The 12104-nt window shown below is 48.0% G+C and overlaps 1 protein-coding gene across 9 annotated transcripts in view; it reads right to left on the reverse strand.

Moving 5' to 3' along the window:
• Positions 1 to 12104, reverse strand: part of DTNB (dystrobrevin beta) — a 122718-nt gene that overhangs the window by 65633 nt on the left and 44981 nt on the right. For 4 of the 9 annotated variants that reach the window (XM_072985678.2, XM_072985674.2, XM_072985671.2 and 1 more), the window contains exon 9: positions 2041 to 2165. The exons of 2 other annotated variants lie outside the window; for them this stretch is intronic. In XM_072985678.2, coding sequence (XP_072841779.2) covers positions 2041 to 2165 — 125 coding nt within the window. The remainder of the gene's footprint in view (positions 1 to 2040; positions 2166 to 12104) is intronic. 3 more of the 9 variants (XR_012082415.2, XR_012082412.2, XR_012082413.2) reach the window with 1 other exon arrangement.

Consider the following 12104-nt stretch of genomic DNA (forward strand, 5'->3'; position numbering starts at 1 on the left):
GCAAGCAGACCCTGAGTCCAGATGGTATCCATCCAAGAATTCTTAAAGAACTTAGGTGTGAGACTGATTTTCTCACAAGAATATGTAACATGCCTCCAAGATCAGTATTAGATTTTTTTAAAAGGCAAAATAATCTCAGTTTTTAAAAATGGAAAGTACATCCTTTACCTGTTGAAGTTAAATTGCTGGAGGTTTTTAGGAAAGACAGAATTGTCAAGCATAGAGAAGTATACAGAAGAACGAGTCTTGCTGAAGGAGAACCAGCATGGCTTCATCTCCTGTCCCACTAAGATTCTTTAACATTCACAAGAGTGGGCAGGATGATCCTATTGCCATTTTTTACTTGGGTTTCCAAAGTGCATTTGATAAAAGTTCTCACTAAAGACTCCTTGGAAAATTAACAGTCATGAATAAGAGAATTTCTCATTTGGACTGAAAGCCTGTTAAAGAACGGAAAGCAGACAGTCGGAATAAATGGAGACAAGTGAAAGGTGAAATAGAAAGAGGTGGCCAGTGGGGTCCTTCTTGGGTATGCACTGACATTTCTGCACTTCGTACCTAGTCCATAAATGGTCTAGAATTAGGGTTGCCACACGAGGTGTGGCCAAGTCTGTGGACAAGATCAATTTAAGCCACCTTGGGTCCTTTTGGGGAGAAATGCTGCACTTTGGGACAGAACCTCCCAGCTTCATGCACATGGTGATGGTGCCCGAGTCAGGGTGGCTGACCAGACATGGGATCCTGGCTTGTGGCGAAGAGGAGCTGTGGCAGAAAAGGCAGCTTCTGGTGTTGGAGAATCTTCAGGAAAGGAATCCAAAATGAAACTTGTAATCAAGCCGACAGCTGTGTAGAAATCTGTGGTGTGCCTAGTACATGCTGCCCAAGTCCAGGGATCCTGCCTCCTTTCAGAGCGGGAAAGGAGAAGGTGAAGGTGAAGGTGAAGGTGGCCCAAACGACCAAAAGGCCACAGCAAGAGTCCTCCGAGCAAGGCTGACCACAATGGAGGTGGCTTGGTTGGGACAAAGGAAAGTCAGGGGGCAAGCGCAGCCCAGAGCAGGTGGGGGGGGGGAGGAGGAGCCTGTGCTCCTTCTTCCGTAACACCAGAACCCGGGAAATGCATCACGGGAGCTCCCGAGCAGATGAAGGGAAGGACTCCATCACACAGCTGAAGAGTCAGGCTGCAGAATTCAATATCACTACATGTTGTGCCAACCGATAAACTGGATGGCATTAAAATGGGGGATTGGTGGCAACAGGTCCACCATGTCCTGCTTCTGGCTTCTCCTCTGGCCATCTGGCTGGCCACTGGCATTGACACAGCAGATTGACCTCTGTGACTTAACACAGAAGGCAACAACCTGGACACACATGCAACAGGCACACACGCAACACACACACACACACACACACACACACACACACACACACACACACAGAGTCTCTGCCAGCTAAAAATGTTAAATAATTAGCACCTACGTAACATTCCAGAAAACAGTCCATAGCACGGGAGATTGTGTTTCCACAGAAAGCCCTGAAAAAGTGGCGCCGCTGTCGGATATTGGTGCATCCTCCTCCTGGGGAGCCACTCGCCAAATGCTCCGAAAGGAAGGCTGGAAAGGCCAACCCTCCCACCGAAACCAGCCCTTGGGAAGGCAGACCCGTTGGGTGCTCAGCTTCCAGCCGAGGCCAACCCCGGCGTCAACACAAAGAAGCAACACGGCCAGTCAGTCCTCCATCAACCCTTGATGCCTTCTGGGAGGAAGCCCAGAGGCAACCGCCACAGAGCCCACTGGGCCCAGCAGCTGATTGCATTTGGATGCAGATCGCAGCCTTGTTCTTACGTGCTTCCTCAGGCAGAGACTCTACGGCCTCGCTTCATTTCCCCCTGGCTTCTCTAACAAGCAAGCACACCATGTACATGAAGAAAAAGGGGAAAGAAGGCGTCAGAGATCATCACCCTGGCCACCAAGACACCCCCAGCTAAAAAGAGGCCAACGGAAGTGAAAAGAACCCCAAAGGAGGAGAGAAAGCGATACTCACACGATATGAGCAAGGTCAAGGGGCTTCTCGGGCTGTTCCGGGTAGACAGGGTGAGGAGGCTCTCTAGTGGGTACACAACCAAGAGATTTACTAATGGCATGGCTCAGCTTCTTGGCAGGCGACTTCTGTTTTTTCAGAAAGAATTAAACACAGAGACCGGCATTAACACCGCAGATCAACCAGCACGATTTGACACAGAAGAAGACGACCGAGCAGGGGAGACACAGCTGCCAACGTGAGAACCACAACACCCCCATGTCGAAGAGAAGGGTCTTCCTCCCACCCCACCCCTGCTGGCTCCATGCCACCACCAGCCCAGCAGCCCAGTCTTCCTGTGGCCATCCCGGGTACAGGCAAGGCCCAGCGTAGAGTAATCCAGGTTTCTCTTCACCCGAAGGGCCTTGCCAGTTTAGGGTCCACAACAATTACAGAGGAAAAAGGACACTTCACTTCTCTTTTTACAGATTTTTTATACACACACACACACACACACACACACACAGAGCCACTGAGTTAGGAAAGTCAACCATTCTTCTCTGACTGAACACAAACCTTCTGGCAAAAGATGGACAGGGCTTTTAGAATGGCTCACCAGTCAGTAAAAAATGTCACCAGTCAGCATGACTGGACTATAGCCTTGCAATTTATTGGGAATGGAAATCACTGATTTATAACCTCAGACTTGAGTTGCTTTATTACCTGCATGCCTGTGGGGTCACGAAGCTTGTATTTTGAATGTTTTTCTTTTGAATGTCTCCAGCAAAAATAAAACTGAAAGCAAAAGCACCCAGCCTCTTAAGGAGCCACGGTTCCCTCCCACCCCAGGATGTGCCCTCGTTCGGTTGAAATTGGGAGCAGGGAATCTCCATATTCTCCAGCATGGGACTACTCTACCTTCTCCTGCAGAGCTATATCTCAATGTGCCGCTTAAACTTGATTCTCACAAGAAGAGGGCTATTTTCCTTTTGCAATGGGAGGGGGGAGGGGAGGACTGCAGGATTAGAGAGAGACAGCCAGACAGATGGAGGGAAAGGAGGCAGGCAGGCAGGGAGCTGTGATTTGTCCATCAGCATTTTTCACTCGTCACAGATGAGTGGACGAGTGCTTTTTTCAAGCCCTGAAGATGGAGAAACCACAGCCTGGCGGCCCCAACGTGGGGTTCTGTGGGGCAAGGGGTGGCAATGCGATCTTTCAGCATGAAGATCTAGAGGGTCTTTCAGGGTTACACAGGGAAGTTCAACCAGAGTGGTAGATGTTCATCTGCCCTAAGTCATTAAGTCCCTCACAGTATCTTGGTTTTGAAGAAAATCTGTTGGACACGGATTGGAGAGGATGGAGCTCAGTGTCCCCTTGAGTGCCAAAAGATTGCTATGTTGAATTTTCAAAAATATTCCCAATCAGATTTGTACAAAGGACTCTGCTAAGGGAGGCCCCGGAAGCAGAAAACTAGATTCCTCCTCAATTGTTCCCCTTTTAAAGGAAATATGTATTAGCGCCCTGCCTCCCTGCCCCAGTCCAACTTTCCTGGAACTCTCCAAACTCTGATTTTACCCCCAGGATTTTCACCTGAAATTGTACAGCCACCCTACCCAACAGGCCCTTCTGCCTGGTAGTGAAGGAAGGAAAAAGGGGACACCTCTCGAGGGCACCAGGTCTTGGGTACCCTGCATGGGCATGGCAGGCTTGTCAGGACACCAGAGGTAGGGAAGAAGGCAAGCCTATTCAAGACAGTTTCCCTCCTTTGGAAACTGTCCAAGGCCTACATTTATTTTTATTTGTCTGTTTACAATACTGCTCAACAACAAAAGTTAGTGGCGAAAGGAAACCCAGCTTATATGGAGCAACCAGTGAGTTAATAGAATCGTAGTCTTGAGTTTTCCCACAGCTCTGTAGAGGCCCCTTTGCTCGTGATAGAGCTGGGGTGTTCACACTGAAGTGGCACTTGAATGTTTCAAAGAAAGGGTCCCTCACGCCTGGGATGGGGGAAGAACCTCATGGATGCTTTTCAGGATTGGCAACCTGGATGTAGAACAGCTTGCCCGGTTCCTACAGGAGACTCAACATCTGCGAAGGCCTGCTTATTATTCCCCTTGACTTTTCTGTCTTCAGATCTCTTTCTCCCTTGTAGATCCTCTACACTAATTACTAGCTTTGCTGGTTTTATATTGTCGTGGGCTTCCAGTTGCACAGTTGCCTAGTTTTAATATTTACTGTAAACTGTCCAGAGAACCATGGTTGCCGTTTAGAGAACACAAAGACCGAAAAGAAAAGAACTGAATACCAAAATGGGCTCTTAAGTCATCCCATACGTGTGAAAAGCCACGCTGACTCACACAGTTTGCATCTTGAGTCTACTAACCCACCGCTGCCTCCTTATCTGACATCTTTGCATGAAGGTTTTGCCATGGAGTCTCTTACAGTCTTGCTCTGACGTCTGGGGAAGTGGACTTGGTCCACGAAGCCTTCCATTAAAATATACCGTAGATGTGAGCCTCCGAGATACAACCGGATTGTTGCCTTCTCTCTTTTTCTGCTTCGTTTTATTTTGTGGTTCTTGTTTATACATCAGGAGAGGTTTGTGACCGACCGCCTGGGGGTTGGGCAACAACGGGGTGATTGTGTGAATCTTCCCACAGCCCCTCTACTGCCCCTCTTTGCTGGTGGCATACAGAGAGCAGGTATTCAAGAATGTTTCTGCCATTTCCCCCCTGAAAAGACAATGACTGTAACTTGGGTGTTTTTTCTCTCTCTCTCTTTTAAAGCCGTGCGGTGAAGCAGAAGCCCAGCCTATGCAAATTCCCCTTGACTTCAGATTCGCTTCTATGAAATGGCTACAGTCCTTTGGCTAAGCCCCCCTCGCCTTGTTGTCGGGAGCTGTGAAAAGCGATGTGCGGAAAAGCAGGGTGGAAAACAAGATGGCGAGCTGTGTTAACCCACCTGGCTGCTTTCTCTGCTTTCTGTCTTATCAACCTTTTCACATTCCAACCTGGACAGGACCTGCCCTCTGCTGGAAGAAAGCTAGGCAGGGCTCAAGCCTTTTGGAAATGCCGTTTCAAGAGCACTATCTTGTGAAAGGCACGGCCAGTGCAAAAGAGCAGGATAATTACGCATACCTAGACTTTCTGTTATTTCCAAGGAATGCTGCTCATTCCCAGCAAACCACTCCCCCGCCCCAAACAGGCACACATTTAAGCTGCAGCTGCTCAGACTTCCCTCCAGGTTCTCCTCTGGGGAAGCTCATTTGGAGAGGCTGAGCAGGCTCCTGATGCTGATGCTGATGCTGCAGCAAAAAAGGCCAGACTTCTTTCCTGAGAAAGCTCTCCCTGGGGCCTAGAGAGCAGGTCGTCCTTCAACCCGGCCCTCCCCAAATATTTTTCTCAGGGCTTCTTTCTTCACCTGCCAAATGATTTCGACTCTTATTCCTGCCAGTTCAGCTGTTCTCCTCGGGAATGCAGAAGACGAGAGGGCTGGAGCAGAGGGCAGGGGGTGACGGAACCCAGCTCCCCCCCCCCGCCTAAAGCCTCCCTGGCCCCAAGCTACATCCCTCCTAGTTCTTCAAGGGTGCCTTTCCTGGTGCGGTGGATTTACTCTTATTCTTCCTTATTCGGGCTGCTGTGTCTCACTTGGGATGACCTCTCTTTGGTCTTTATGTTTCTCATAAAGCGGGAGGCTCATTTGTAGAGCTTGGCCTTCTCGGACAGGCAGCCCTGACTCCTGTCCACAATGTAAACAGCACAGAATAGAGGATGGACATTTAAAAGCCAACCGTCCGTGGTTTCCCAAGAGACCGCCGCCACCGTAGCCTGTCTTCTGTTTCAGCAGGTCTGACAGGAATAGAAACAAAAGCTGAGACAACCGCTTACAGCAGTTGTAAGACAAACACATCTGTTTGTGTGGGAGTGTTGTGACTATGGTCCATTTCTTCAAATTTACAGGCGACACAACACTGGGTGGAATACCGAATACCTTGGAAGAAAAGAAAGAATTTCAAAAAGATCTTGACCGACTTGAGCACTGGGCTCAAAACAGCAGACTGACATGAAATTTAATAGGGATCACCTGACACTGGCTAGGTCTCATCTAGAGTCCTGGGCCCAGTTCCGGACACTGCACTTGAAGAAGGATGCTGACCAACTGGAACTGGAACAAGTTCAAAGGAGGGCAGCGAGGAGGATGATAAGGGGGCTGGAAACCAAGCCCTTTGAGGAGGAAAGGCTGAAAGAACTGGGCCTGTTTAGCCCTGAGGAAAGAAGGCCGAGGGGAGAGAGGAGAGCCCTTTTCAAATCCTTGAAAGGCTGTCCTCCAGAGGAGGGGCAGGACCTGTTCTTGATCCTCCCGGAGTGCAAGACAGGCGACCATGGACTCAAGTTAAAGGAAGCCAGATTTAGGCTGAATATCAGGAAAAACATCGTAACTGTTAGAGCAGTACGATAAGGGAACCCATGACCTCAGAGGGAGGTGGTCAGTGCTCCAATACTGGAGGCATTTGAGAGAAATTTAGACAACCACCTGGCAGATCTCCTTTGATTTATATTCCTGCCTTGAGAAGGTTAGACTCGATGTCCTTTGAGGCTCCTTCCAACTCAATTATTCTAGGACTCTATGATTCTGCAAAAGAAACAACCACCCGCCCACTCACACTGGAATAAATATATCAGATGCCACAAATGTAGTCTTGGCTACATTTTTTTTCCATTTTTCCTTTTTTCGTTTGCCATTCTGATAAGTGACTCAGACTCCAAAGTCCCCACGTGCCTTTAAAATCCCTTGATACCCCAGGAAACATAGGCTCTCCTTCTCTGTAACTCTATGTATATTACTCTCTCCTGACTCCTAACAGAGCACAAGCAAGGAATAAAACCATGCCAGACCCCAAGGAGCAAGCAACAAGAAGGAGCAAACAGGGAGAGCTAAAAGGAGATTCCGGGGGGGGGGGGGGAGGCCGGGGGAAGGCAATGTTTATCTTCATGCCTGAGAACAGCAGCGCATAGACGGGGAGCGCTGCAGAGAGGGACTGGAGCACTGAGTAGCCACACTTAAGGCTAGAGAAGATGAAGAGGCAAACAGGGACATCCCTTGAGCAGCAGCCGCCGCCGCCGCCAAAGGAAGCACCGGAGGGGGCAAAATAGCCCCACAGAGCAGGCAAAGGCTTATGCAAAAGAAGCAGGGCGAGGAGCTCTAATGGTGCCCAACAACAGTCATCATAAAAATCTATGAAGGAAAGCAGGCCACGAATCACACAATATATGTCAGAAAGTGAGGTTACTTACCTGTAACCATGGCTCCTCCAGTGGTCCTCTGTGAAGCCACACAAATGGGCTAATCTGCGCCTGCACAGGACTCCTTGGAACTTTCTAAAGCCTTAAAGCACATGATTAGCAGGACATTCCCCCATGGAGCACACGCTCTGCCCATCCAAAGGTCCCTCAGTCCCTAAAGAAGTTCGCTGCTGTCAAAGAAAAATGAAGACAACAACGTGATGAGCAGAAGAGAAGACGGGTGGGACGGGTGAATTCATGGAGGACCCCTCGAAGAACCATGGTTACAGGTAGATAACCTTTCTTTCTTCTTCAGGGTCTCTGTGAAGGCACACCGTTGGGTGACTGGCAAGCTGACTTACCAGCTGGTTGGTGGAACGTCACGGTAGCAATGAAGTAAGGACAGCTTGGCCAAAGCCCGATGCCCTCCTAGCTCTGATATCCAGTTGGTAATGAGTGATAAATGTCAATGGCGTAGACCAAGTGGCAGCTCGGCAGATGTTGGAGATGTCAATACCATGACGTAGGGCAGTAGATATAGCTACAGCTCTAGTGGAGTGTGCTTTCAGAATATCTGGTGGGGACTTACTAGCCAGCTCGTATGCCAGGGTGATGGCCTGGACTATCCATCTGAAGGTCTCTGAAGAGAGCAAGTATTTTGAAGGCTCCTGAGGAACCTCTTTAAGGCTGGGTGTGAAAGAAAGCGCGAAGCCTCTGACCCGGTTGGTTGGTGAACCACAATGACAGAAATATAGACCTTCAAAGTGGAGTGGGAAAGACTCTGGTTGAAGAGGTGTAGGAGGAAAGTGAGATAAGTTTCCAACCAGACTGGTGTCATAGGTAGGCCTGTAGAGATAGCAAAGGGCAAAAAAGTCTTCTACTTGTAGAAATATAGCCACTTAGTGGAGGGTTTTCTGGATTTATCTAAAACAGCAGCTATGGAAGGGGAATCCTCCATGCCATGAGGTGGAGTGAGTCCAAGCCCAGGTGGTAGACTCTGCCATCATCCTGTGTCAGCAGGTGTGGGTGGAAAGGAAATCGAAGGAACTCGGATGACATGGCTCTCAGTGGGGTGAACCAGGCTATGAGGATGGTGTTTGATGGGAACTGAAAGAGTCAGGTCACTGCTCTTTGGATGAGACGAATGGGAGGGAAGAGGTAGAGGAGGCCTGCTCCCCAGCATATCACGAATGCATCTCACAGAGAATTCATGTCTTTTCCTGCTTGGGAACAGTGTTGCGCTTTGTGTTGTGTTCCATGGCGAAGACATCTATTGTGGGAGTCTCCCAGCGATGGCAAAGATGGGGAAAAACAGCATCGTCAAGGACCCACTTGTGGATGCGAGTGGTGTGATGAAGTGTATTTTTCTAATTAGAGATGGGTTATGTAGTCATGTCTTAACCATAGAGAAATCCATTTTGAGTCTGACACAGGCTAAGTTCTGGAAAATTACTAGTAGTTATTTTCAGCTTCATGTCGCTAGCCTTATCGCTGCAGCTGGAGAGAAAAACACAGCAGAGTCAAAATATCTCTAACCTGAAGTATAAACAATTCTTTGGTGTTGGTGGGAAAGTAGGGCGTACCCTATGCTAATTCTTTCCTTCTTGATTGGTCGAATATGTCAGGAAGGGGCAGGTTGGAGAAATTTACAAGAGGTTGGAAAAGAGGAACTCCGGGATGGAGAAGGAAGAAGAGAGTTTTGGGTATCTGAAAAATATGGCATTGAATATCTTTGATCCAGACGAAGGAACCTGATTTAACAATATGGACTGCGTAAGAATATCGTTTGTTTACCTTAGTTTATAGTTTAGATTTTGTTTTGTTTAATAGTTAATTTTTATAGAAGGTGCTGAAACGTTATGCTGTTGCTTAGAAATGAAACTGTAGAGAAATGTTTTCTTTGTTCACTTAAATAAACTCATGTTGTTTAATAATTGGCCTTTCTAGTCCTTTGAACAGAACAGTTTCCCTATAGATAATGAATTTGGCCTTACGTTACCAAGATTGAGTCATTGAACAGTAAAGATACGGTATTAAGTGGTTTCTTTTTAGTAAAATCGAAACAGCCTTAAATGCAGGTTCTCCAAGAGTTCATGTCCTGGAACTGTGTTTGACTCAAGCAGTTAACTTCAATCGGGAGTGAAGGAAGCCTGGATTTTCCTGTTTCGTGGTTTTTGATCTCATTTATGAGACCAATTACTGACAAGTGGTAATACGACTTATGTGGTCTGCTATGTCGTTGTCTTTGGTTGCAACATGGACTGCAATGGGAAACACGTGGTGAGTGTAGCACCTTTCCCAAAGTTGAACTGCAAGGTAGAGGAGAGAGAGGGAATGAGTGCCTCCTTGTTTGTTGATATAGGAGAGGGTAGTCATGTTGTCTGTAGCAACCTGAACCCCCTGACCCACTATGAGAGACCAGAATATAGGGCTGGCGTCTGTCGTGACTTGGACAGTGAGCTGAAGTGGACAGAAGTGGGTGAATCAGGAGATTCACCCAATCTCCTGAAAAGAACAAAAGCTGATCCCACAACTATAAATACTCAACTATCCAACAAACTACACCAGAGCACAGACAGAGTTCTGACTCCTGTCCTCTGAAGATGCTGGCCACGGAGATTGCCAAAACGTTACGAAGAAAAACCTTAAGAACATGGCTAAAAAGCCCAGGAAACTCAAAACAACCATCAGATTCTAGCCGAGAAAGCCTCCGAAAACACAGTCAAATATATTGTTTGCCCTTTTTTTGCAGGACAACAGAATGGTTACCGATGCTGACCAGGGGCTTGAGATCAGAAAGTTGAAGTCGCAGAAGGAGACGGCGTAGGATGTGACCTATCAGTAGCAGGAGGTTTCTATTGGCGACATGGCTAGTGGTGATACGGTTGTTGAAAAGTAGAAGGGCGGTGCCACTGACTGCACTGGTACCGGCATGGTTGTTGTGTAGAGTAATACCAGGCTGTTTTTCGGATTTTATGGAGGTTGTCCAGAACTTCATCAGTCTTATCACTGAAGAGACCTACTCTGTCAAAGTGGAGGTCCTCTATATGGGATCTTGCATCATCAGTGATGCCAGCAGACCGGAGCCAGGCATGACGTCGAAGTGCAACAGCTGTTGCCATAGATTTAGAGGCTGCATCTGCAATGTGGCATGCTGCTATACGTTGCTGTTTTGCAAGGGTAGAGGCATCGAGATGTGTACTGAGTGCCCCGTCCTAGAGTCCTCAGGGGAGGATTGCAGGATTGGAAGGACCTTCTTCCAGAGCTGCCTATGATAGGCCCCCATGGCTGCCTGATAATTGGAGATGTACATAACGAAGGATGCAAGAGAGTAAAGATGGCAGCTGAGGATGTCTAGTTTCCTACCTTCCCTGTTGGTAGGGGCTACCAATGAGCGGTTTCAAGCTCAAGACTGATTGGACTAGATGATGATTGAGTTAGGTAGCTGATGTTTTGCAAGGAAGGCAGTGACTTCCATGGCTTCTGTAGAGATTTTCTACCCATCTGGAAAATTGAAGAGGAAAGTTTGTCCCAAGACTCTTTTATGAAGTCTAACATAGCTGGGATGAAGGCGAGGCTCAATGGTGGAGATAAATCCTGGTTGAGATCATCAAAGATGAGGTCTCGCTTCGGAGGTGGTGGCTGCTCGACCTCGAGGGATTTTGCCATACGGAGTATTAACTGTGAATAGGAGGTGAAATCCTCAGATAGTGGAGGAGGAGGATTATCGGCCACGTCAGAATCCAGAGTGGGCAGATTCGAGGGTGACTCTTGGGAAGCCTCAGAATATGCATCAAGAATGTCCGAAGGTGCAGTATTGGATGATCCTCTGTTATATAAGAGAGGCAAAGAAGGAGATCGGCATTGAGGCTTCGACATGGAGGCTGGAACAGCAGAAGGGACAGAGGAATGTTGAGTAGACAAGCCAGGTTCAGTATCTGTCAGAGCTGGAGATGGTCCTCTATAAGTCATAGTAACGTGGAGAGAAGAGGACCTTACTTGAGATAATGTGGTATTCGGCTGGGAGACAGAAGCTGGGGCCGGTATCATGGAGGTACGGGAGCGTTTTGGTAAACGGTGGTCTGGATGAAGTATAGCCGGCTGTGGTAAGCAATGTTTGAGAGATTATTTGGATGGTATCGGTAGTGCCAGGTCAGGCTGAAAAAGTTTCAAAGCACGAGTATGATGTCGACGCCAAGGATGCGAAGGTGATGGTGAAGACACAGAAGGATAGGCATAACGCACCCTCTTAGGTTCTTGATAATAGTAAGCGCCATAATATGGGTCAATGTCATCCTCTCGGTGTCAACGTTGATCAAACTCCCCATAGTAAGACTCTCAATAGTCTGGAGGGGGTTGGTGTCGAGAAGGCCAGTGTAGGTAGTAAATTTCTCGATCTGGAGGCTGTCGATATGAAGCCGAAAGATGACGCAATTTTGCCAAACGCTTGCAAGGTGGTGACTGTTGCAAGGAGGAGTCAGAACGGGAGAGCTGTATAACGGCTGCCCACCCTGTAGATGTAGGACTCATATGGGCTGAGGCCAGGCTGGAAAGAACATCACCCACTGAAGGGCCATGACTGGGTGAGAGGCTCGGTAAAGAGGCTGGAGCTTGGCCCAGAGGTAGTGGGAGAGGGTCCTCAGCTTCTGACAAGGAGTCGAGATTAACTGCTTCTCTGGAAGACTCTTCCAAGATTGGAGATGGAAGACTTAACTGATGAGAAGGAACCTCCCTTGGTTGTTTAGACTCAGAAGGGCGTTTAACTTTCTTTTGTTTAGTTTGATCTTTGTTTCCTTTAGGTGAGGA

The sequence above is a fragment of the Pogona vitticeps genome, chromosome 1 (genome assembly GCF_051106095.1).
Source record: "Pogona vitticeps strain Pit_001003342236 chromosome 1, PviZW2.1, whole genome shotgun sequence".
In the NCBI taxonomy this organism is placed as follows: domain Eukaryota; kingdom Metazoa; phylum Chordata; class Lepidosauria; order Squamata; family Agamidae; genus Pogona; species Pogona vitticeps.